The following is a 26,656-nucleotide window of genomic DNA, read 5'->3' on the forward strand; positions in this document are numbered from 1 at the left end:
TCTTGCTCAGCTGAATATTTATTTTTATTACATTTTGTAGAAAGTTAAAAAAAACTCTTGACATTTGTAGGACTGACATTAAATAGGTACATGTCCAAAAACATATGAGCTGGGATGTCTCAGGTTTCCGAATCCCATTCAAATGCCAACCCTTAGTGAGGTGGTAGGAACGTGTCGGCAAGATGGTTTGCTGCTGACGTCATAGCAGCGTTGGCACGCCCTTTTCCATTTCCTGTGACAGTTTACAGATATAGTCTTGCTTCACTGCCGTTGTGGCACCTGGTTGCCCAGGTGGTTTCAGATTAGCCAAGCCCTTTTTGTTTCAATACAGTCATCAGTGTCCACCACCCAGAAGCAGTTTTGTGACGTAGGTAACCAAGTTGTTGTTTAGGAGGCGATTTATTTCATTTGTCAGTTCATGTAAATCCAGAAACGCCACGATACGACATGTTTGCCGTCGGTATATTTCTTTGAGGAGTGTTGTCAGCAGTGACGTTTGGGTAATATCCAAGCAAAAGCAGGGAATTGGGTGGATTCAACAGGAGCAGGCAACAGAGCTCAACATTTCAGATGTCAGACAAGTGGACCTCTTGGCTGAATAAACAGAAGTGGACTTCAGTGGTTCAGGGTCAGAGGCCTCAGATACTCCCTGATTATCTGTCACTTTCAGTTCTGTTTGGTAGAACGTCTCCATAGCGTTCAAAGCTGTAATACAGATATATCTGTGCCAGGTGGTGTATTTACTTATGCATATTAGAAATACTTTTCTAAGTACTTCTGCATTCTTGAACAGAGCTGGAATGTTGCCTGACCTCTGTTGCCTAATTTTTTTTCCCAACTCTCATTTAATCTAGAAGAGTCACACTTTGCACACAGATTTGACTTACACTAAAAAAAAAATAAAGTTTTAAAAACTGTTGTTTTTTTTTGTTGTTTTTTTTTTTATTCTTATTATTATTTTAGTTGTCTAAATGACGAAGTGACGGTTATGAGGGAAACTTTTCCATAAAGAAAGACTCGTGTTGGTGAGTCACTGCGGGCATGCAGCTCCAGCCTGGTGGCATTCCACCTGTGTTCAGTCTTGCAGAAGAAGAAGGAGAAGAAAAAGAACTATCCGAGAGCCACCGAGTTACGTCAACCTCAGCCAGACCCGTTTGTCGAGCTGGACTGTTTTCTGCCACACGACGAGTGAGTTGTTCGCCTCCAACCCGGTTGGTTCCAACCCAGAAACCACATTCTGCGCGCGTCCTGGACGCACAAAGGAGCGCGCTGTGGGTCCGGATGCAGAGTGGAAAAAACATCTCAATTTCCTCTTTTAAACATAATTAACTGACACTGAAGTCGCAACCAGAATGCGAGGCTGAAGAAGACAATTATTTGGAGATATTTTTTTCTCTCTCTCTCTTTCGTTATTTATTTATTTTTTGGATTTAAAACTTGGCGATGGATGAGGTGAGTTGGCTTAAATGAGCCGCGTTACGTATTACGATAAATATTGTTCAGGTAGAGAGACACGTGTTCAGCTGCTGTATGTTAAGGCCTCCAGTTTAAATGTTTCAACAGAAGCTAAATCTAAACTAAATCTCGCTCAAACTGGTCATTTTAAATCGGGCCTATCAGGCCTGATTTAAAAAAATAAAATAAAAATTATATATATATATATATAGCATGGAGGCTCATGCCACTTGCCTTTCTTATTTTCGTGTAACAGAAATTCACAAAACTATAAAGGCTGAGGCATTTATAAACTAAAAATAGCGGGATTGTTTGTTTTTATCGAACCATTAAAACAATATGCCATCTGCAAAATATTTCCAACACCTTTCATATGAAAAAGGAGCAGAATCACGTTAAAACCCAAATTTGGATAAATGTCAAATGTGGCAAAATGTGTTTATGAAACAAAAAAAAAAATAGGGTGTGTGTGGGAGGGGGAGTTACCCACCCACATTCTGTACAATTCTCCCTCAGGGCAAAAATTTATGCGTACATGTTTCTATGACATAAGATCAGAAATAAAAACAAATGTGTTGACTCAGTAAATGTTGTGCGTAGACTTTGTAATCCAGAATATGCTGCTGAAAGATAGTTGTTTCACTTTTTGTCTGACACTTTTAGCAAGAGGCTCCGTTAGACTTCCAGGCGCTGAGGGCCAAGTTCCAGGACAAAGAATTCCTGCTGGGGCCGCCGAAGCACAAACCTGTTGTCCCTGAGAAGCCAAAGGTCATCCCTCCTCCCCTTAGCCCCACACAGCACCTTCCCCCTGGTGCACGCCCCTCCCTGATCTCCTCCATCAACCAGGCCTTGGAATCAAAGTCGATCAATGGCCCCAATGTGGTATTCAAGGATGAGAACAAGGACAGCAAGAAGATTTTTGGCCATGGTAACTCAAAACCCAAAGACAAATCTGATGGGAAGACAAAGGAAAGCAAGGAGAAGTTGAATGAATCCTCATTGCCTCACAAGGAGAAGAACGGAAAGAAGCTTCCGCTCTTTGGGACACAGAAGGAGAGCACAGCCGAGCAGGAGCCAGCCTCGCTTCCTCCGAAGGCCAAAACACACAAGAAGAAGAATATTCTGGGTTTCATGAAGTCTTCCAAGAAGGATCCAGCAGGGACCTCAGCTGACTCAATCCTAGACTCTCCAAGCGTGAACCTTCCTGGAGCTACACCGCTGATCCCATTGGCTTCTGATGCTGACGAGGAGGAGTCTATATACTCGGTACCGAAGCAGATCCCACGAAAGATCACCATCCCTGAATCCAATGCTACAGCGGACCAGACACCCCTCTCTCCAATTCCCGACCCTCCCGACTTCTCTCCTCCGCCTGCCATGATCCCAGCTACCCCAGCTTTCAAAATCCCACCACCACAGAGTGGAACCCCACCTCAGCTTGAAAGTCCTGCTTTGTCAGTTTCTGACCTGCCCGGCCAAAACCAAATTGTTCCCATTCCTTCCACTGACGCTCCCCGTCGCCCAACCATTCCTGCTCCCTCTTCTCCACTTGCAAGTCCCTCCTCTCTAACCGTTGTGACTCCCTCCCCTTCAGATGTCGTGGATCCTTCTCCTCCATCCACTGCTCCTCTTTCCCCTCCACCCAGAGCTGTCTGTGACTCACCCGCAGCTATTTTATCTCCTCCACCGAGTTTTGCCAACTGTGATCCTTTCCCCAAGTTCTCTGCTCCCTCCACCGAGCTCCAGACAGTAGCTGGTTCTGACGTGGAGGTGGCACTTTCAGCTGCAGTGGAAGCGATGGACTCTTCTCCTTCCAAACAAGAACGTCCCATCTCTGCCCTGTCCGCCCTGGGGAGGGCGGAGGACATGAATAGTGGGAAGAGAACCCCTCCGAATGACCAAAGGATCTTAAGTGCTCTAGAGAAGGTGCGCAAGAAGACCTCCAGGTAGAACTCCCTTCTAGGAGCTTGGTTCATTTAGCCAAGTTTCGTATGCAAATGATCACTTACAAGTATACTTCGTCTGCTTCCAGCCCCATGTCTAGCCCCACTCCTCCACCCGAAGACTTTCCATCTCACCTGAATCCCGCCCTCAGCGATGCCGAGTTCCCGCCCTTCGAGGATGAGGGAAAGAAACTCCCGTCAATCAAAGCAGACGTTAACGGCCCTGATCACAGTGAGTTTCAGCTCAGCTTTGTGTCTTTTAGTCTGAATCTGTTTCACCTCAACGTGACGAGCAGAACAAACTTCCCAATGATCAGGATCTCAGGTATGTGCTGGATTGCGACAGAATTTGAAAGGTTTAAATTGAACCAAAAGCGTGGTGGCATTCATGTATAGGTGTCAGAATAAATCTGTGATACTACCCACACAAACAATAGACCTAACATTCTTCTTCAGTGCCAGAAACAACTGAGCTGAGGTGTGAAGGTATGACAGCTATGATAGAGCTGCTGAGTTTCTTTAAAGTCTGACAAGCAGGACTCAAATTTAAACTAGACTCTCGGGGAAATTTTATATCCAGCTCAAGAATTAATTTATTAATTTTTATTTTGTACTCTTACCTTTTCTATATTTTTATCTTCTCTGGAGCAGAAAACTAAGTCAGAAAACTTGAAAGTAGACCAGACACAATACAAGGAAGACTTTGTACTGACAAATGTATGACTAAAGACAACAACCTCCACATTGTTTGACCAGTTGGGTTTCCATGTAAAATCAGTTTCCCGTCCCAGTTGTTTTTTCTTCCTCTCTTCCTGATTTCATAGCGCAGGCTGTTGAGTTTTAAAGGGATGTGTTACATTGGCATAATGTGAGGTCCTACGAAAATAAACACGGCAACTTCATTTATCAGAACATTTCAGCAAACAAGATAATTCCAAAAGCTTTCCATTATGAAAACAAAAAAAGGAGTTCATTGTAATGCTAAATCAAGGAAAACTAGATTACAAAGCACAATTTTTGATGTTTCACGTAACATTATACATAGAACAATCAACTCTTAACTAAATGGGGTTTTTAACCTTCATTTATAAGAACTCAAGAAGCATTTGTATTAAGGAAATTAATGGTTCTGTTTTCTGCAGCGGAACATTTCGTATCACTGTTAGTTTGTAGAAAAAGTGAAGAAATCATCAAAGCAGCGGAAAGATGACAGCTGATCAAACCGGCGTTTTGCAACTGATTTTTAGAAATTTACATTTAAATAAAACACTGTATTAACCAGTATTAGCAATCAGCACTTTAACAAAAGCGTTAACTTTTTCTTTGTAGATTTCTTATTTTGGCCTGCTGGCTGTGATCAGTAGCTCTGAGTAAAACCAAGCCAACTGGCTATTATTAGCATACACGCTAACTTAACAGATAACTCCACATATAGACATGGATTTGCAGGTGTTGGAGTTGTTTTCACATTCCTGGTGGACTGACTGGCCTCTTTGGTTTGGGTCAAATTTCTAATGATCAGGTCAAGCGGGGGGGTTCCTGTCTGACTGTTAGCATACATGCTAGCATGCAAAGTAACTATGATGCAGGTTTTGTTTACATTTTCAAATTAGCTCTATTAGCTACTAAGATACCAAGAAAGGAACACTTTCTGAGAAGTGTGTAGCATAACCTTGTGTAGAAACACATTTGTAGCTAGGCTGAGAAAACACTGGATAAAGTATGAGTCTGTGTGACCAGCTGTTAGCCTTCCTCTGGTATGAACATGTCTTTTCCACATAGTCATGGTGATATGACTCCTTTGTACTAAAAGAAAGACAACAACTACAAAACCTCATGTCAGCAAATTCAAGCTGTCCCTTCAATGTGAGACTTTAACGTGTAAATCAGCTGAACAAATGTAAACTATCGTGATGTGATTTCTCACAGGGGCAGCTTCTCCGGCATTGCAAAGCCTCGTGGAGGAGGGGTCTAACCCTCCTCTAGTTGCAGTCGCTGCTCCTCCACCCAGAGATGTTCTACCAGAACGAAAGGCTCCAGAGAAACCCAAAAGACCTCAGTCTGCCAACTTGAGTCAATACATCCCCCCTACTCCTATTATACCTCAAGGTAGTTTCACATCCACCGACATTGCACTTGTAAATCCTTTCCATTCACTCTGGGATGCATTTCTCTATCTCTGCCACGCAGAGATACCGGTTCCACTTGAGTTTTCAGAGGCCGAAGTCGCAGACGTTCCAGGATTTGAGGATTTGGAGGATGTCTACAGCCCGGAGCTGCCGGTGTCCGATCGTGGGAATGAGGAGCACATGGGTCCCGACGTTCCAGACGAACCAACCCAGGCAGAGTTTTATGGCAACGGGACAACTCATCCAGAAACAGAGGGCCAGACTAAAACAGCATATGGAGAAATTAAGCTGGACACTCCTCTGCAGGAACAATCCCTAAAACCCGCTGAGGAGTAAGATCAGGAAGTTCAGCTATATATCTGTTCAATTTAAAGTGGCGAGTTGCACCCCACGAAACTGTGTTAATCAATATTTTGTTCTTTGAAGCCCTCAAGTACAACTCCAAAACATCTACGAAAGCAACGACGACGTGTACGAGTCCATTAACATCAGCTCCAGCAAAAAGAAGGCGAAGAGCGGCAATGGCAAGAAACGCAAAGAGGCCCCAAAAAGTGAGTCTTACACATTCTTCTTATTTAATACATTCTTAAGCTAGAAATCGATATTACATTTTGGAGAACTGACTGGAAAAGTTGAATTCTGGAAAAAATATACTGGACTTTTGTGGGGGGTTTTGCATTTACAAGTACAAGTCGAAACGTGACCTTGTGTTTGCTTTGATTCACAGATCCATATGTGGAGACTGGACAGGAAACGGTAGGAGTTTAAAGTCTTGTTAGAGTTCCTGCATGTTCACCTTTGTCATGTTGCAACTGCAGATCCAGATTTTGGGTTACATCTCGACTAGAGTTACATATATCGAAACTGAATTTTTTTTCCCACTTTTCTAAATACTGCAGTCAGATTGAATGGAGAGTGATCACCTAATCAATTTTTTAAAAGATTTTCCTCAGATTTTCATTTGGATTTTGGCCCTGACTTTGACTGAGCCATCAGTCGTTCTGTTGTAGCTCTGGCTGCGTCACTGTTGTGGTGAGCACTGTTAGTTTTCTGCCACTCGTTCGTTTTGCTTCTTTGTCGTGTCTGATTCACAAACTGCATCCAAAAAGTCTTGTGGATTTCTTTAAACATTTCATTTCCTTTTGACATTCTGACCATAAAAGATGGATTTACAGGTGCAAGTTATATATGAATGAGTTAATCTAAAGTTGACCAATCTCATCGATCGACAAACGATTCATTTTTAAGAGGACGTTTTCTTAAAAACGTGTTTTCTCTCGTATCACGGGGGTCGACCATCTTTCCGTAACACGTAAATTTTCCCATAATATATTGAATAAAAGAAAAAAAATTCTGAAATTGTATCATTATTTGTGTCAGCTCTATTAAATACTGACTGAATAAATAGAAAATTGTGGTTTTCTCACCTCATTAAACGTATTTTTAGGTTGCTGAACAAAAAAACTTTGAAAAGAATGAAACGTGCGACACCTTCGCTCCAAGAAGTGCATTAAATCACGACATTCCTCAAAATCAACCTCGCTTATCTGCATCACGTTTTTTTTTCTGTCGTGTTACAATTCTTCTCTGTTATCCCCCGCCACTTTTCTTGTCACCACATCCTCAGTCGCCTTTAATGACAGAGGTGACGCTGCTCTGTTAAGCATCTCAGATGTACTAAAGTGAAACTTGTCGAGTGTTTATATTTCAAAATCTGCATCCCACATTGGACTCCTTTTTGTCTTTCCTGGTCACGGGTGGAGTTTATTCTCTAAATAGGTTCAGAAATTTCAGAAAATGCATATATCCTGTGGCTGCAATGTGATGAAATGTGAAAAAGTTTTGTCTGATACTCTCAAAGGACATTCACCTTCGAAATCAGAGGCGTAATGTCTTTTTGTTTTTATCTAGCGCAAATTAATTCTCATCTCTGTGAATATTTACAGTTTCAGGAGAAAACCAAGACGAGCAGGTTCGGCAGGTAGGACCTTGTTGTTGTTGGGGTATTTTTTTGGACCCACTTCTCCAGTTTTCATTCCTCCTTTTCTGCCGAGTGTTTCTGAGGAGAGAGTCGTGTTTCCCTCCCTTGTAATCACCCCCTGCCGCTCAGACAGGAAAAACAACTTTGGTTAAGGACAATGACGTCTCCTCTTCCCGCAGGAGCGAGAAGAAGCACGCCTCAGAAAAGCCGGATGAGAAGGAGCTGAAGAAGAAGGAGAAGCAGCGGCTGGAGAAGGAGAAGAAGGAGCTGAAGGAGAGGCAGGAGCGGGAGAAGAAAGAGCAGAAGGAGAGGGAGAAGAAGGAGAACGAGATGAAGAAAAAATTCAATGTGAGTCCTGTTACTTGGACAGAAAACAGAAAGAGGCAGGTAGGAGGCGTGGAAGGCGACTGAGTGGCAGAGGAGGAGGGTGGAGCAAATGTCTGGCCTCTCAAACCTGTCAGGATTCATTCCTCGCCGCGCAAGAGCTGAGCAACATTTGCAGCATGACTAAACACGAGTTTCACCGCTGGCAACACCTTCCTCACATTAGAGATTTTAACTCAGACCTCTGTTTATGGAGCAGAAATGTTGGAGCAAGACTTTAGTTTCCACGCAGACCGGATGATAAAAGGCCTTTCAGGATTTTAATCAAATGTTTAATCACCGGTCCTGAATAGCATCAGACGATGGGCGAGACACAAAGAAATGAATCATTTCTTGCAAACTGGTTTCAACGGCCGTGTTCGAGTGTCTGTTTTCCTCAGTGGGTATTTTCTGTCTGTTTTTTAAGTCCAATTATAATTTCAAGATCGGTGATATCTGGTTCAGACAGCATGCATACAGTCGCGAACGGACACCTTTATCAAATTACACTTCTTTTTTTATTTCACTTATTCTACATTTTTAGCATAAATATGCTTTAGCGTTGTGGTGATGCAAAGAGGGCATCGCTTGCTTCATTGTAACTCCCACTGGGAAAGCACAGATCTAAAGTCGTTCGAGGAGCAGCCCTAAAACAGAGACGGAAACGTCTCTTAATGTGTTATGATAGAAATGAACAAAACACTAGATGGAAAAAATAATAATAATTAGCAGAGTTTCACAATTTTTCCACGTCAAACTGGTTTGGGCTTCATACCTGGAATCCCATCAAATTGCTTTCTGATGAGTTTTTTTTTTTTTTTCCCCATGACACATCACTTTACTGCAGGTTGCTGGTCCTGATGTGGTTGCAAAGTTTTTTTATAGTTTGTACGAAGCTAAACGACAAATTAACATTAAGAAATATCTGAAAACATTTTTGCCCAAGTGTCCTGAACCAAAGCGTCAATCTGAGCCGTGACCCGTCTCACTTGTTGTTAGTTCAGACATTGACCCTTCCCCTCCCAGGCCCCTATTTCAACTCAGTCACTTTCTGTGCAAACCGTTCATTTAGGGTGTTTATAGTGGTTCCACTTGTTAATGCAGTGTTCTTCAGTGAGCACAGTGGTGACTTGTGTACTCATTTTCTTTTCCCTTGAATTAGTGCTAAATGATCCCGCTAGGTTTGATTTGATTTGCATAGCATAACTACTTGGCTGTGTTAAAGCAGGGCCACCGTGCAACGTCTCCGTTTGTGTGTTTCAGGTCACAGGGCAGGAGGAAGCCATGTACCAGGCAAAGGTAAAGGTCACCACGAAGGGCCGTAAGCACGATCTGCCCGTCAAGAGCGGCGACGTCATCAGCATCATCCGAACCACCGAGTGCCCCAAGGGGAAGTGGCTGGCCAGGGACGGCAGCAACACCTGTGAGCCGACAGCAGAGCGTTCGTCTCTGGGAAAGAGAACGCGACGAAGCGACTCGCCTTCAAAACAAATCTCTGTTTGTTCACTCTAGACGGGTACGTTTCTGTGGATCACGTGGAGATGGACTTTAAGGAGATTTTGGAGCTGGGCAAGAAGACTCCCCGCAACAGCGCCGTCATCGAGACCGAAGCCACCCCGGACGGCAAGTACGTGTCCCCGCCTCAACGGCGAGTCCGTTAGCAGGTGGCGGAGAAGCCGGCGCTGTCCTGACGACGAGCGTCTGCTTTCTGTTTCTTTCGCAGGGTGCTGAATCACTTCAGTCGTTCGCCGGAAAGCTGTAAGTGTTTGCGAGTGGCGCTCCTGATTGGAGCGCGCGTCAAATCGGTCAGCAGCTGTTTGACGCAGAACGCTCCTTCATGCTGTCCTTGATGTGTTCAGTCTCGGATGACAGCGAGGAGTGGACCTGTGACGACGAAACGCTCTCACCCAACCCCGAAGCTTCTGACCACTTGCCAGGGTAACCTGACATCCTCTCTGAAAAAAACACAAAATCCTACCAAGTATTGTCATCTGGTTTTGAGAGCAAGCATGTTACGCACTTAAAATAAGGCAAAACTAAGTTACAAGTAACTTTTCAGCAAATAGGCATATTTTAAGTAAATACCTATAACTGGAAAAATATCTTCCTATAAGTGAAAGTATCTGGATGTAGGACTTGTGCTTCTTTTAATATTCAATAAGTAATTTCTTAAATCAAGCTTACATATCATGCTTAAAAGTTACTTTTAAGTGAGCTTTGTCTTATTTCAAGCGTACTAACGAGATGAGACAAATACTTTGCAAGATTTTGTTTTTGCAGTGCACCCTGATTACCATCTTAATCACATTTTTTTATTTTTATCTTCTCTTCCCTCCTCAGGATTCACATACAGACTTTCTCCATGCCAGAGATGGGTAAGACAGGCATCATATCTGTTGCTTTCTAGACAGGCTCACTAACCCTGTGGAGGCAGATGTTAATTCTGATCAAGTCAATGAAATCCCATACAGTTCATTTCCTGAAGCTCTACAATCGTGATAATATTTTGTACACTGTAGTAAACTGGAGGCAAATCGTGAACTGCACCTCTTTACGTACCGCGACACAAATTATGGTTTCTAGAATAAAGGAAGATGATTCTGAAACTTTTTATCAATATATCGGTATCTTTAAAGGGACTTTAAGTTATGATCAATTAAGCAGCATTTTGGATTATTGTTTTCAAGGCAAAGGTGCAGAAATGTTTCATCTTGAGGCTATAAATGTCCTTAAATATGCAGAACTCTGAGGTCGAATTGCTTTATGAGTTTTACACACCTTTTCATTAGTAAACCATGCAGCAACATATTTGGTGTCATCTGACAATTTTATACTTGACCTACTTTTATAATTAGCTCACAAATAAAATAGTTTACAGAACCTTCCAAAAGTATTTATACCCCTTAAACTTTTCTACTCAAACTTGTTGAGTGTGTTTTTTGGAGATTGCTGTAAAACAAAACAAAACAGAAAAAACAATGCAAAGTTGTAATAAAACACATTTTATTACAAGAGTTTGGCAAGTGTTTGATTTTAAAATCCTATTACTCTCCATGCCTCTTGAACTGAACCACTGCTTTGTGACTCGAAGGATAAAAATGTCGGTTGTGTCAACGGAAACTGTTAACCATCAACAAGTTAACAGTGTCATCTGAAAATTAGTAGTTTTATCGCGACTCGTTAACGGTAATTGATTCTGTTTTGTTTTCTCTTTGAAGGAAACCAGCACCTCGACATAAGCCACCAGCACAGTCACAGTGAAAGCCCTCAGATCCAGTGAGTTCGTCTTCTGATGCTTTTGAGCCGAAAAACTAATACGTTTTTAAAAAGCTGTATTGTGTGCGCCTATCTTTGCGCCAGAGCGAGACAAGAAGCACTTCACAAGTTGGCGACATTCTTCAGCTCTTCAAAATCTGTGGATCCGGTTCCAAGGTAGGTGTTTTATAAACATCCCGATTCTGTGCACATCTTAAACTTTACTGATGACTCATTTGTTGTTTTTGTTTTGTTGGGGTTTGTTTTCTTTTTTTCCAAGTGAGGCCAAACTAGAAAGGAGGAGTAAGTTCAGCTCAATCCATCTTATTTTTAAATTGTTAGCTTTATTACTTTTGGGGTTTTTTTCTTAATAATTTCTTAATCTTCATCCTGGTTTCTCTGTAGGTCCTACCCCTCTGCAGGAAGAAGCTGCTAGTGCGTAAGTAGCCCAAAACTAACACACACACACGAGAAAAATCCCAGACATCTTGCTCAACCAGTAGAAAGACAGGTTCCCTTCTTTCTTTTTTCTGTTCGGAATAAGCCGCTAAGCAGGAAAAGATTTGAACGTGTTAGTTTGTGTGTCTAAGAGAAAATCAGGTCCGAGCCTCCCAACAAGCTGGGTCCTGTTCAGATCAAGACACATTGTGACCAAACCACTGCGACTAGGCATGGCCTAGTTACATCAACTAGGTTGATGTAACTATGTTTAAGGTCCGCCTTTTTAAGAAAAAGGTTTTGGCTTCAGGTTAGGTTTGAAATTTTCCATCATGCGACCTTAATCCCGATTCATACAGCTCGTAATTGTTTGAACACACGGGGTCACTCGTGGACCGCGTCTTGGGCATTGGACTTTCGATAAGTGGACCACAGATTAAACACTGAAGCAAACAAGCCGGTGATGACACTTTAAAAGCAACATACCCCACCCTGATGTGGCAGAACATCAAATTTTAACCCCTTAATAGACACACACTACACAAAACAGGCGTGTGTGTAATGAGTAATATACATATTTCCGAGATAGTAAGACAGGACTTGATAATCCACAGGCTGCAGCTCATTTCCTCCTATTCAGACCCAAGTTAGAAGTGTTTTTCTTTTGGTTTGTCAGTACAAAATAACAGAATTGCTCAGGTTCAATGGAGCAACACCCATCACTCTTATAAAGCCAATGCTAGGCAAGGCAGGTTTATTTTTATAACCCATTTCCTTTACAGGATATTTCCAGGCTTCAAGGAATAGAAATAAGGCATACATCAAAAACATGGAATATAAATGAAAAACACTGTAATGCAAATTTAGACTAATGAAATGATAAACCTGTCTTTGAACTTTATGGATGAGTGGTGATAAGCAGGAATGTTTTCAGTCCTGGTATAAAGAACGGCTTCTGCACATCTCAGGTTTTCAGGCAGCTGTGTCCAGAGAAATGAAATACTGCTTTCTTTTGTTTATGGGATTAAGAAACATGGGTAGGTGCATTGTGCATTTCGTCGTGATAAATATATATTTTTTTCAAACAGGCCACAGGAAAGTTCAACTCAGGAGACAGAGTTTGACCCGTCGGCCGTCATTTTACCTCCTCCTGACATGTACGCAGACTCTATTCCGGACTCATCGCTGTATAGCGAGGTGAGGATAAATCACACAGACTCTCCCAACATCTGCCTGCCTTCCTGATATGTTGAAACAATGCTTCTTTCTGTTTCTGCCAGCAAATCAAAACTCTCCCGCGTTGACCAGGATCTTCCTACCATGTCAAGCTGCAGCCATGTGATCCTTGGCCAAAAAAAAACAAAAAACGGCATCTTCCCGACTTTGATATTTATCTGAGAACCGCAAATATGGATCAATACACTGAGGCGTGAACCATGCAAATGGATTTGTTACTGCTGTTCCTTGAAGATGTTGGTGTGAGGATTCTTTACGTTGGACCTTGATGAAGTCTCCTTTTCTCAAGAGAAGACATAAAAGCGACAATAAAAATCTTGACAGACAGACACAGGCTGGACAATACCAGAAAAGTACAACTTGTGGTGGAAGTAAAGGATTAAACTGTAGTTTTTCTACTTTTCTATGCAAACTAAGGGAAGTCTTGCATTCAACTTTTCTTCAGATTAACTGTCAATCCAAAGTTGGATCACAGCTCAAATAACCCAACAAGAGCCCGAATCTTTTGAAGCATGAAGCGTCAAGAAAAGTAGGATCGTTCTTCTCTATAGAAGTCTCAGGGTTTGCTGCAAGGGACTGAATATTTGTAATGAGCCAAGACATAAATAACCACCTTCTGCTTTCTCCAACAATTTTAAGTTTCCACAGAATTATCCAGAACTGGTCAGTTTAATTTCCAAGTGTTTGAATCACTGTTTGTTTGTTTGTTTTTAACTTTACAGGGATCTTTTTCTTCAGATAACCACTGTAGCTTGTTTAAGAATGTGTATCTATTGTTGCTGTGATATTTAAATAATCACTGATGTAGAAAAGAATAGTTTTTTTATTTTGAAGAGCGATTCAATGAAGTTATCAGTAACAGTTCCCTCAGCCATAGTAGAAAGGTCAGTGTGGCGCTGGAAAGTTGCCTGTTTAGATTGCAAAAATTTGCTAAGCCTGGGTTAGCTACTAGCTTCCACATTTCTATGGACTTATTCACTTTTTTCACAACTCACTGCAAAATGGCATCTTTCCAACAAAGGTGAAGGAGAAATTGCTGATAACGTCAAGGAAACCTCACTTCAAAAATTCCAGACTGCTCGGTTTACTGCCTTCCATCACATAAGATCTAAGGACCGCAATGTTAAATGTGTGACTTCAGAATGGATTTAGTGTTCCTAACGTTCTAACATTTGGATAAAAACATCAACATCCAGCTTTCTTTCCTGTAATTTAACGGTTCTGCAGGTGTCCATGTCATGTGCTTCCGATGCGTCCTCACAAACCGATGTAAAAACTTAAAAGTGTGCAAAAGCTCGGTAGTTGAAAGACACTTGATAACGACATTGCTGTTTTTGCATGTTTGTTTTTATTTTTAATAAATACTCCTTAAAGTGCAAGTCATAACAGTAATATCATGCAGTGCATAACAAGGTCCCAACCCCAATCTTAGACACAAAGATGGAGAAAGCACACACACACACACACACACAGACAGAGGAAAACATCTTTGTACAAGATAACAGTAAGTAATGTGTGCACACACACACACCAAACACAACGTAGACGGGGTTGTTTAAGGTCACCATTTAACTACAGCTAAACAGAGGATAGCTTTGCAGTGGAAAACTCTCCCTTTGGTAATATCTGTATTTCATGAGGCCTGCTGGCTCGTTGCTGAGGATTCAAGAGTAACATGCCAACTGTAAAAGGTAGAGAGCTACACCTTTTGGTAAATACTGGTTACATGAGAAGAGTTTGTGTTCATCCAACCCATCTCTTCTGTAGAACCCTTAGCGTCTTCCATAGATTTTGTGCTCCGTGTTTTGGGGGTTTTTTTGGGCAGCAGTGCCGCGGGCCAGTGCATATTTGTAGACAGAATCTGTGTTATGAGGAGAGTCTGGGTTAAACAACTGCATGTGTGCTGCAGGTATGCAAGTAATAAAGGGTTTCAGCAGTGGATTAAAATGTACAGCTTGCACCGTTTCAAAGAAAATGCTTCAGAAAGTGAAAAGAGTGACAGTGCAGACGGGACAGTCAAGAGGAACCAAACGGGGCAGACAGCATCTCAGATGGCAACAGTGCACAATCAAGGTCGAATTGCTCTGACTCCAGCATCTCTGACCTTCCAGGCTTTAAATGTAAAACGGATGACGAACTCTCCCTCTGACCTTCGGCACACAACAAACTTTCATCTAAACGTTGCGTTGCATTCTTTAAGGCATCTGTGGGCAGGTTTCTGTGGCTTCTGCTCTCCTGCGGCAGTGACACACCATCTCACATGACACACACAAACACACACGCGCAGAGTTGCTGGTCTCCAGATTGACCGCCTCACTCCGATTCGAGGGTTTTTGTCACGGCTTGAAAAGTCAGCACGAAGACGCCTGTGACCCTGAAGCGTTCCAGAGCCACATCTGTTGTTATTTGGCTCAGCGCCGACTTCCTGATGTCGCAGGCCTCTGTGTTTTTCTAAAATGAAATTCTGTTCAGGCGCCGCCGACAAGCCGAGCGGCAGCTTGCTTTATCAGAGGCTGTGAGTGTGCTGAGCGTCGGGTGAAATGACACAGGCGTGTGCCGCGGTCAGATTGCGTGTGCGTGTGTATGAGTGTGTGGCGCGGGGCAGTTTCAGGCAGAAAAATCAATGTCTGACGTGCTTCATTAAATTATGCAATAATTCGTTCAGTGGAGATGTTTCGAATGAAACTAGGGTTTAAAAAAGAAAATCTAAAAATAAATATGAATCTGATATCTAAATAATATTCTTTTTTGGTATATATTTCAATCTACAATAAAACATAAATATACATGGATAACAAAAAGCTTCTGTACTAGCATTATAAAACTTGAAATCTATGAAGGGATGTTCCTCCAGACAGCTGCAACAGCCGTCGGTAAGACAAGCGGCGGAACTGACCTCAGATCAGCGTCTGAGGCCGATTCAGCAGGATGTCCGGTCGTTACATGTTGACGCAGCTGATAAAGAACTGAGGGGATTTGTGACGGTAAACCCGACCTGTTCTGACCTCTCCCTTATTTTGATTTTATTTTATTTTTTCCTCTGACTTCCACAAGTTTGTCGAAAGACCTCAGATTTTGCAGCCATCACCCCTCATCACCCCCGCTGACTCCCGGGTTAGCAAGGCAGTTCGGGATTTAGCAGGTCCTCAGCGAGCCAGCGTGGTGATGAGGCTGGCGCACATTTCGAAGAAGTCCATGGTGTGAGAGCCCTGACGCGCGGCGAGCAGTGGGGAGCTGCCGGACAGCGAGCCCGGCAGGGAGGAGCTGAGCTGGGGCAGGTCGATGGCGGGGCTGGCCGAGTCGATGCTCAGTCGGGGTCTGTGGAGGCCGGCGGTGGAGCCCGACCGCTGAGGGGTGGACGACCCAGATTTAAAGCCGACCGCCTCCATGATGTCGTCTGTGGGTGACGTCACGGCAGATCGACAATGCAGTAGCATTAGGTAACAGGTAATTGAATTCTTATGAAGCAGGCCTCAAAGTGTGTGAGCTAAAAGTGAAAGCACCTTTAATTTCTGACTACATGTTCTCACTTCATCTAATATATACAGAGCAGATATTAAAAAAAAGGCTCATTTGTGTATAAACTGCCTCTTCTGACAAAATATTACTAAAAGCCTGGTAGTCAGTTTAATAATGACAAGTGAAAGCATGATGTTTCTTGTGATACATAACAGCTGAATATAAAGCTGAATGTTTTTTATCTAACTTCCACACCCAGTAGTAAGAAGGGCGACCTTCCCAAAACTCAGTTAGAGAACTCTAACACAGAGCAATATATTTGGGTCATCCAGTCTCAACAGCAACTATGGAGGTTATCTATTTGACAATCAGTTGTTCAAAAGTTAAGAAAAAGAAGTTGATGTCTGTAAATTTTGCATTTTGAGCAGAAATATGTTCACCACTTACCATCGATGCTCTTGAAGTCGAGGAGGTAGGATCTGTTGTCAACCTGGTAGAGCTGCAGGCTCATTTTCACCAGATTTCCCGTCACCGCGTTCTTCCGGCAGACACGCAGATGATACGGGTTCACCACCTGTCAAACAGCAACCAAACGTGGACCTGCACGTTTACATTACGATTCTTTACCTCACAAAACAACAGCAAAAAACAAAACACTGTTACCTTCCAGTCAAAGTTGAGTTGTTTCATGGCTCTGTACACCTCAGCCATGATGTCATACGGTCTGCTCTGACTCCTGATCCCCAGGTGCCATTTGGCTTTCTTCACCGCGAGCGGTTTGGGCCGGGTTGTGTTCAGGGCATCCAGAGGACAACGGGATTTGGGGCTGTCGGCCAGAAGCGGGGGCATCCTCTCTGGGTGGGGTTTGACGCCGGGGGGCAGCGGCATGCCTTCTTCTATGAAGGAGCCCTGCGGCGGACTGGAGGCCAAGTAGAACTCGCTGGCCTGGGTCATGATGCGTCGGTTATCTATGATGAGGTGATACGCTACTGCTAACTGATCCTACAAATGCAGAAGCAGAATTGGAAATGAAATGTTTGATCTTTTTTGAAAATCTGTTTCAATTTACAGAATCCCGAAAGTTTCTAAATAATATATTGCACACGTTAAATATTTTATGGTGTGAGGGAAGAGGATGCAGAGGACATAACTAAATGATTGCCAGATGATTTGCTGTTTCGACCCATAAAGAAGTTGTTGCGTATTTTCTGACAACATGGTTCCAGGTACCTGTGGATCGCCGCTGTAGAGACTGGAGACCACTTCAGACTCGGTGCATTCAAACTTCTCACACACTTCCCTGACCGCGTCTTCGTCCAGCACGGTGGCATCGTACGACGGGTCCTCTGGGAACAGGTAGCCCGGCAGGTCCATCTTAAACCACTCGTGTTCCCTGACGGAACAAAGAAAAGCCACGTGCAAAAGTAATAATTAATGTACAAGAGCTGCAAAAACATGTTTGGTGTAGGAATTTTCAAGTGACAAGATTCTCAACAGTCAAACAGCTAAAATAATCTTCCGCTCTACAGCTTTTGGTAAAATTGTGGAATAAACTGAAGAGCAGCGCACAGAAGAGAGGACACACTAATAATAGCGCCTTTAACTACCAAAGACTATTTTACCAGCGCTAAAAAGAGAGCATGTGTAACAGAGGCCAGATTAAGCTACAGCAGAAAACCTAAGCAGTGCCTAAAAAAGGTTTTGGCTTCTTCAGATTAGAAAGAAAAGACGAGATGAGAGGAAAGATTAGTCTCCAGAAGAAGTGATCAGAGGTGGTAAGCGTTTTTATCCCCAAAGGAGGAAGTACCAGAGGCAGACGTGAAAGCTTGATCGCCTCTCTTAGAGAGGTGTGTATTTCTATAGTGTTTGCAGAAGTTTGCCTAAAGGCATATCATTACAATGCGTCAAAAATGTTTTTTGTTTGGGTATTCACTTTTACTACCACAACGGGAGGGGCAGCGTGATGTGCGACAGGTTTAAAGAGGTTGAAGTGTTGTTTTCAACATGCACAGGCCCCGTCTGGTTCCCTACTGGGATCAAACTGGCTTTACAGCAAATCCTTGGGGCTCAAAGCAGTTAAACAGCTGATTAGCTTGGACTCGGAACGCAGCGTAACTCGTCACCTGATGTCTTTGATGGTGGCTCTCTTAAGTGGATCCACCTGCAGCATGAGCATGAGCAGCGACGCCACAGAGCGGTTCAGGTGCTCGGGGATGTAGAAGACGCCTCCTCTGATCTTCTTGAACAGCGTGGGGACGTGCTCGTCGTCAAAGGGCAGAGTGCCACACAGCAGGGCGTACAGGATCACCCCACAGCTCCAGATGTCCACCTCTGGGCCTGCGTACAGCCTGAAAGAGATAGGAATGTGAATGAAGGCGCTTTTCACTGTGTTCGTTGGCAAGATGTGGAGCAAAGGCTGCGATAATCTGCTACATTTCTCTCTTCTAACAAAAACATATGTATGTTTTGCTGAAATACAACATTCACACATTGACACGTCCACATAAACACAAAGTTGTGTTTTTGTCTGAAGCTTCAAGCAGACTACCAGATTTCAGTTTTAGTCTAATCTGAGTAAAACTGAATGTGTGTCTATGTTCCCAACATCAAATGTGGAAAAATTATTTATGCTAATATTAAATTACAGAGAGGGGAACTCCATTGACAGGCAGAACAAATACCCACCACACTTCTCCAGATTTTTTGCTGTGAAAATATAAAAATAAAATGACAGCATCTTCCTTCCTCTTCACAACAATGTATGACTTCAAATTTGACAGTCAGATAAAATCCCAATAAATAAACTTAGCTTGTAATGTGACAATATAGATGTAAACTGTGAAATTAAGCTAAAAATGGCTTGAGATTGGATATAAAAACTTAATTTCTTGCTATAAAATAAGTCACTCTAAGGTCTGTTTATGATAGTCTGGGAAAGTACTGGGCCACTTCTCGTTTTTTGTTTCATTTTGACAAAAACATAACATTGTTTCAAAGAGGTCTCAAAGAGCTAAATCTTAACAGCTTTGAAATATTTTTCAATTTGCATTTTTCTCACAACAATGAGCTTTTCCCCCCCCCCATTTCTGGTTCTTCAAAACAACCCAACACTTTTTATACTGGTCAACAAGCCACCTTGTGACAAGAATAAAAGCAGAAAATTGACTCTTTTATTGGTAACAGCTTAACAATAATCAAAAACTCTCTGACAATTCAGTAAAAGAATAACTTGACTAAAAATCCAAAATTAAACAAGGTAAGTGATCTTTTTTTATTATTGTTATCAGAATGGAACAAAAGGAAGCCAACACCACAAGCAAACCTGTTGGCTTCTCCTTTGCAAAGCAAGAACACAAGATGTTTGTAGATTTATTCAAATCACTGCATCTGATTATGTCATCATGTCTATTCTTCAGGCAGTGTGTAAAGACAGGAGGGGTGACTAAAGTGTTTCCTTAAAGCTTAATACCTAATAACAACCATCCGAATTATTACTATTATTATTATGACAAATCTAAGCACACACCTTCCTGAGATGACCTCTGGAGCTGCATAGTTGGGCGACCCACAGCTCGTTCGTAAGAACTCTCCGTCTGACATCATGTTTGAAAGTCCTGGAAGCCAATCAGAAGGCAAAGCACACATTAACAACAGTCTTTCATCACTCTGACAGTGACAGGCAAGACCCAAAGAGCCTCCCGTGATCAAATTATTGCCTTTGATCCTTCGATACGGACAGGCTAAATTGAATATTGCCATACGGCGAGGGCAGAGCTACACACTGTGGACACTGTGAGATCTTTATCCTCCTTCACCCACCAAGAGCCTAAGCTCTAAACACAAAGCTCTTCTAATTGGATGAGCCTCTCTCTGACTAACACAGCCTGTGCCAAACACCAAACATCAGACACGGTGCGATTTGCTGACCTTCACTTTATCTGTCCCTGAGCTCTCCCTCTCTCTCTGCTCACCAGTCTTTTAGCTCGAAGCCAAAACACTTCTCCCACTGTAACCCTCAACCCCCCGCTCCCCCGCCGATTCCTTCCCTATCAGATGACACTGGGCCTCAAGGCTTCCTGCCAGACTTGATATGAGACCTGGCCGTTGCTAAGGGACGTCTGGCTGCGCACGAGGACCCTCGCCTGTGTCAGAAAATATTTTCCTTCTTTCTTGCTCATATTTCGTCAGCCATTCTGTCTTCAGCCGGAAAAGTGAATTCTCCGACAGGACTCTGACGACGTCCTTATTTGTATTTGAATGACTCAGTGCAAAACGACAGTAACGCAATTCAAGCTTAATCAAACTTTTACTAAGTAACTCTGATTTAAATTATGAAAGAGGGGTGTCCAAACTTTCGGTCACTTAGGCCAAAATCGTCAAGTTAAAAGGATTTGAGGGCCAAAAAAATTAACCTACTCATCAATAAACTAACTAATCAACTATTTAATTAAACCAACAAAGTAGTCATATTTGTTGTTGGAAAGGGAAGTGTAAATTATTATAAAGAAATTATGATTTTTTTTTATTGGTATGCAGGGTAATAATATGTCTCATTAAAAGAAGTTTGCAAATTTTTCTAGATTTCTAGTTTGAAAAAACTAGAACAAAATGCATTGATTTCTGATCTGTAACATCAAGATTTAGGTTCCTCTTTGGGAATGCTTGCTTTAGCAAAGTTTAATAAATTAATTGAGCGAAGATTTGAGGGCAGCAAAGTCAAGTTTTGAGTAAAAGTCGGTAGACAGATTTGGTTCTTACAAGCAAATGCAAAAAATGTGGTTATTTAAGGACAAATAACTGGTGTTCTCACTAAATTTTCTCTTGTAAACTTTACACTTTGTTTGTGACAACTTTGCCCTAACTAAAAACAGAACATTTCTACGTACATCAAACACGAGGGTGCACTTTGGACGCCCCTGCTTTATGGTGTATTTCTATGGGGTCTTACCAAAGTCTGCAATCTTGGCGTTTTTGTTGGCGTCGAGCAAGACGTTCTCGGGCTTGAGGTCTCTGTGGACCACCATGTGCCTGTGACAGTAGTCCACAGCTGAGATGATCTGCTGGAAAAGACGGCGAGCTTCTGAGTCCTCCACCTAAGGGACACGGCGGGAATTAAAATGCATCAGACGGTGTGAGGCAGTTCAGCTTGATTTCCTGTTTTTCTTTTTATCAAAGGTTTTAGACGTGAGAACTGAGAGGATAACTCCACAATCTCTCGGTAACAAATTCATGTCTGATCTTGTGACTGTATTCCAAAATGCATTTGTAAACAGACTGAAAGTGTTGCCATGCAAATAGTTAAAGCTGCATTAGAAGTGATAGACATCAACATGACATCACTTTATTATTCTGAGAAAAGAGAAAAATTGCCTTTCTGTTAGAAATCAATAAGAAAATTGGCCAGTGATGAAAATCAGTCTGTTTTTCCCTCATCATCTCTACTTATGCTCAAATACTCAACAATCTACTTTTAGAAAAATTCCTAACAGAATTATGGAGTGAATTGAAACAAAGTAGAAACATACTTCAGTTTACAAGCACATACAAAAACTGTATTTTAAACGGATATAAATCTGAAAAGTACTTGTTTATCCTGGACCTAATTGCTGTGTAGCAATTACAACTATTTAAGTTGTAATTTAAGTTGTTGTTTTTGTCATATATGAGTCACAGAAACCAATAGAAAATGCAATCAGCTGATCATCGCCTCTGCATAGAGTCAATATTTTCAAAGAATGTATTTTTGGATTTCTACAGTAAAATATTTGTCCAGTTTCAAAAAGTAAAAAAAAAAATTCAAGTAAAAGTAACAAAGAGCTAAATAAAATGCTAATGGGATATATTTAGATAGAACATATTTTCTTGAAATTTATAAATAAACGACAATAATTATTATTGCATCTATATGAGCTGAGTTTGAAGATGCAGACTTATTACAAAAGCTGGAGTCCAGTTCACAAAAATCTGGTTTTGCCTGAGTCACTGACTTATTCTTAATAAGTATTTTCAGATCAAATTAACAGAACTGTTGTAAAGTAAACTATTTAACCCACTTCAGAAATTGCCTTCGTAATTTATCCTAGTGATTATGAATTTTAATCTATATGTTAGAGCAGTTGACAGAAAGTAATGTTTTACCCTTCCGTTTTTGCAGATGTAGTCAAACAGCTCTCCTCCAGACACATACTCCATGACCATGAAGAAATCTGTTGGTGTACTTATTACCTGGTAGCTGGAACAAGAACACAATGTGTTAAGATGAGCTCACTCTGATCTGAATCACATCGTTGCCTCTAAACTCTGTTTATACGTAGTAAATTTGTGCCCAATTTGACTGAGAACACAAAATAACAGCAAAGCCCGACTGGTGCAGGTCGGGTTTATTACACCGCAAGATTAATTTCACAAATCGCTGCTATAGGGAGATTTTGCACTTCATCACAATCTACTTCACTCCTGTTAGTGGAGCGCCACAGGTCCAGCACCAGGGGAGGGGGTAAAAATCCAAACTAAATCTCAATCATTTCCCCTCCATGTAAACATGCAAAGCTTTTCAAAAACCAATGGAGTCAAGTTAATAAAATCACTGTGATCCCAACATCTGGAACGTGTTTGGTCGTCCACCTTGCTTTGGTCTGCTTGTTGTAGTGCAGAAGATGCTGGAAATATACGCCTCTGTCTAAGTCACACAGCTTTCTCGGGAAAGACCCGAGCGCTCACATATCTGTCACCAGCACACAGTGTGAAAGTGTGGACTAAATCCGACTCTCAGCTTAAAATAACACAGAAATTGTTAGGTGATTTAAAAAAAAAAAAAAACGAATGGTTTGTAAGTGAGGATTTCAAGAAATCTCTATCATCTTAAGCAGAGATTTGGCGTGAAAAAGGGGAGTAGATTACTTCACATAAGCCTACGCATGGGGCTTGTGTGTGTTTACGGAAGAGGTAATGTTATTGTCGTTGTGTGTTCTGACTCGTGGGAACCCTGTAGGCATGACCCGTACAGAACCGCGATAGTAAACACGCAGGAACAAGGAAGCCACCACAAACAGGCAACACAAAATAGCACAATACCCGCATTAAACGCAGCCGATTGTAGAGCTGATAAGTCTGAAGCCAGCTGCTTGTCAGCAGACAGGCTCTCACATTCGCATGAGGAGTGTGTTGTTCTTATTCTCCACTTACAGCTTGATGATGTGGGGGTGTCTGAACAGTTTGAGGTTCTGGATCTCCCGCTTGATTTTCCCCACGACATCGAGACTGCGGATCTTCTGTCTGTTGAGGATCTTCACGGCGACTTTGTGGCCCGTTAATTGATGTTGTCCGACTGCAACAGCAAAAACACAAGCAGGGCGTTGGTTTCATACACGTGAAGAGTTAAGCTCAGAGTGTGGGCTTGACAACACAAGATAATTTGTGAAACTGCAACTGTGTAAACCTTTTGGGCTCATTGGCACTGTTGATGTGGGAAATAGGCTCACCGCCCAGGGCGGCATCGAGTCAGGAGTGGCACAAACAGAAAGATATGAAATAGGTTGAAGCCTGCATTGTATTTCTTTAAAACAGAACATACTTTTTTCTCCTGATTTTTTGCATAATGAATACTCATACAAGAGTAAATATTGATATACAAAAAAGTAATTCAACTTGCTTTGAATAATTGAAAATAATAAAGACCTGAATGCCGACTAGAGAGAAAAAAGATGAGGGAGATATTGGCAAGAGGTTAAATCCAATCAGATTTAATTTTACCTGTGTGGAAAAGCAGACTGGTTTTATTTTTTTAATTTATTTTTTAAATAGCTAATGGGACTTAAAGTTGTTTCAAATAAAAGGATAAATAATTCACCTAAGTTTAGGGAAATGTTTGTCCAAAGATGTCAAAAGCTCTAGAAATCCATTCCTCTATGACTTCATAACTCAGTTGAGTAAAGATAATATAAATTTAGGAGACTAAAACTAAAATTACAAGACAATTACATTGTGAATAAACCATAGTATGTTTATTATGCTTGCCTTGCGAAGCATATCACACAGTGTGGGTTTTGGTTCTTATTTTTCCTGTCTTTGTAGATGCTTTTCTGTCACAAACTGTGAATTTATCATATTATTGCAACTGTCAACACTTTATTTTTATGTTTTATTTATTTGTTTTCAGCTGTCGACGCAATGAAACAAATAATACATTTATAAAACATTACATACAATTAACTTTATACATATATATATGTATATATATATATATATATATATATATATATATATATATATATATATATATATATATATGTGTATATATATATATATATACATATATATGTATTTATATATATATATATATATGTGTATATATATATATATATATATATATATATATATATATATATATATATATATATATACAGCAATAAAATATTTATTTACAAATCCTTTTTTTATGATTTACCTGCTGTTATCAATGGTGGCTGAAGGTGAGTTAGCTTAAAACATAACTTAAGCTACTCTGAGCAAACAGGCAGGGTGAAAGGGCTCACAAGGTCATTGTGAGGGCACCACAACTAGCCAAGAGAAGATAAATACCCAGCAATGTGCTTTTGAAGCACAGCTCAGCGTACGTGAATGGCTTTCTTGCCCCGGCAACAAAAGCTAACCCGGTGTAACCACACTAAACTGCCACCCGGTAAAATCCGTTAACTCCATTTTTAGGCTTACGACCAAACTGGACGGTTCCTGCGTCTTTCATAGTCCCGATTAAAAAGAAATCCCACCGCAACACAAAGGTTCTGGTTTTTGACACAACAATGTAAAGATGTGTGAAATTTGGTTCGTGTTACTACACCTGCCACAGCTGATAACCGTGGCCACCGAGAGGTTCTTCGGTGAAAGAATTTGACTTTGAAGCGGTCGAATTCGCAGGCGACCTCTACGCAAGAATCCAGTCCGAGTCCGCGTCTCAAACCGCAGCGTTACGCTGACTGCGTACAGTCAAGTTCAGCACGGTACGCTATTACAGGAGGCAGGGCCACTGACATTAACTTCTCCGACTGACAGCCGCAAATGCACACATTTATGTTTTGACGTGACACGAAAACATGACTTAACTCTTTACTTTCCCGAACGTCCCCACTCCGAGTGTGTCGCCGAGGATGTAATGGCCGATCTTTACCCTGCCTTCGTGTTTCTGTTGCTGCCGCTCTGCCATCTTCTCCGTTACCGACGGCTGGGCTCACTCGCTCGCTCGCTCGCGCGGTGCGCTGCGGTGCGGTGGGTGCGCTGCTCGTCTGCTGCCGGTGGGGCAGCGCGGAGGGGCGGGGACAATTCTGACTCTTCTCGCCGCGAGGAATCACCGACGTCTTGAAACCGCTGCTGCTGAGATGAATGGAAAAGCTAGACACAAGCATCCATCCCGAAGCAAAAAATCCGTCCCCTCCAGAAGTCGTCTCATTATGAAATAGAAACCGTCTCAGTACAGCTGTTCCGTGAAAACTTTACCATCAAAACGAACATGTGTTTATTGGGACATGGTGGTGGCAGCATTATGCTATGCTATGGGGATGTTTTTGTTCAACAGGGACATGGAAGATGTCCATAGTTAATGGGAAGGCAAAAAACTGCAACAATCAAAAGAGGAGGAGCCAATTTAATCAGAGCACACGTGCTCTGGACTAAATGACTCGTTAACTTGGTATAAGAAAATATGTTTTCAGTTGTCTCTCTTGGACTTTACACTGTCTGAATTTATGACGGCATAAAGAGTAGACTTCATGGTACCTTTTAGACTCTTTCTGAAAGATTACTTTGTCATCAGTTTTTGACTGCTGGACCAAAATTTATTTTTTTTCTTTGTAAAAATGTAAATTTGTTAAGAGGCTTTTTAACTCGATCTCCTGCAGTCCAGTGATTAAAGGTACAGACTCCATTTGGTCTAAGTGTTTTGTCATAGCAAATTTGCATTTTTTTTATTTTTACTTTTTTTTTTACTTTTTTCAGCATGCAACTTACATAAAGAAATAAATACTGTGAGACCCTAAAGGCCGGACTACAATACTTCCTGACTGTGGGTCTGTATGACTAAATGTGTCCAGATGCTAAATGTAGGTTATACTTTTAATTAGAGAAATGTGTGCATACATGATCGTGTTTGTAATGTTTTTTATTTAACAGTGGCCTGTTTGAATTTTACATTTTTCCACGTTATTCGTATTGAGGAGTCTGGTGTTTTGCCAGTTAAGTGTGGAGTTTCATAAATTGTAGGTGATATTTCATATTAGCACATAGTAAGCCCGCTGTACTGTACATTCACATTTACATATTTCTTACAAAAATGCATACATTTAAATGTTTGTACACTGAAGACAAAATCGTAGCGTGATCATTTTTGTCATTTGGGTCCACAA

General features: G+C 41.6%; 2 protein-coding genes across 4 annotated transcripts; one reads left to right on the top strand and one right to left on the bottom strand.

The window, feature by feature from the left end:
• The first annotated feature begins 1,164 nt into the window (after nucleotides 1-1,164).
• Nucleotides 1,165-14,179, top strand: LOC129373516 (FYN-binding protein 1). Its single transcript, XM_055051492.1, has 20 exons — nucleotides 1,165-1,452; nucleotides 2,119-3,401; nucleotides 3,488-3,630; nucleotides 5,328-5,507; nucleotides 5,589-5,859; nucleotides 5,954-6,078; nucleotides 6,255-6,283; nucleotides 7,474-7,508; nucleotides 7,688-7,856; nucleotides 9,135-9,294; nucleotides 9,384-9,498; nucleotides 9,595-9,629; nucleotides 9,731-9,809; nucleotides 10,212-10,246; nucleotides 11,090-11,147; nucleotides 11,232-11,303; nucleotides 11,407-11,429; nucleotides 11,532-11,565; nucleotides 12,653-12,761; nucleotides 12,845-14,179. The coding sequence occupies exons 1-20, from the start codon at nucleotides 1,444-1,446 to the stop codon at nucleotides 12,866-12,868; spliced, it is 2,988 nt and encodes a 995-aa protein (XP_054907467.1). The 5' UTR covers nucleotides 1,165-1,443; the 3' UTR covers nucleotides 12,869-14,179.
• Nucleotides 14,180-15,812: 1,633 nt separating this feature from the next.
• Nucleotides 15,813-25,564, bottom strand: prkaa2 (protein kinase, AMP-activated, alpha 2 catalytic subunit). 3 transcript variants are annotated; one of them, XM_055051601.1, is made up of 10 exons: nucleotides 25,426-25,564; nucleotides 23,445-23,586; nucleotides 22,398-22,491; nucleotides 21,208-21,352; nucleotides 19,786-19,873; nucleotides 18,383-18,607; nucleotides 17,490-17,652; nucleotides 16,923-17,261; nucleotides 16,707-16,833; nucleotides 15,813-16,197 (listed from the first exon to the last, which is right to left on the bottom strand). In XM_055051601.1, the coding sequence occupies exons 3-10, from the start codon at nucleotides 22,455-22,457 to the stop codon at nucleotides 15,947-15,949; spliced, it is 1,398 nt and encodes a 465-aa protein (XP_054907576.1). In that variant the 5' UTR covers nucleotides 22,458-22,491; nucleotides 23,445-23,586; nucleotides 25,426-25,564; the 3' UTR covers nucleotides 15,813-15,946. The 3 variants fall into 3 exon arrangements, with proteins under 3 accessions (XP_054907576.1, XP_054907560.1, XP_054907568.1); XM_055051585.1 differs by having other exon boundaries at nucleotides 25,362-25,532; XM_055051593.1 differs by lacking the exon at nucleotides 25,426-25,564 and adding an exon at nucleotides 24,706-25,334.
• Between the last annotated feature and the right edge of the window lie 1,092 nt (nucleotides 25,565-26,656).

Source organism: Poeciliopsis prolifica, unplaced genomic scaffold, assembly GCF_027474105.1.
Source record: "Poeciliopsis prolifica strain line A6 unplaced genomic scaffold, Auburn_PproV2 SCAFFOLD002, whole genome shotgun sequence".
NCBI classification, from domain to species: Eukaryota; Metazoa; Chordata; class Actinopteri; order Cyprinodontiformes; family Poeciliidae; genus Poeciliopsis; species Poeciliopsis prolifica.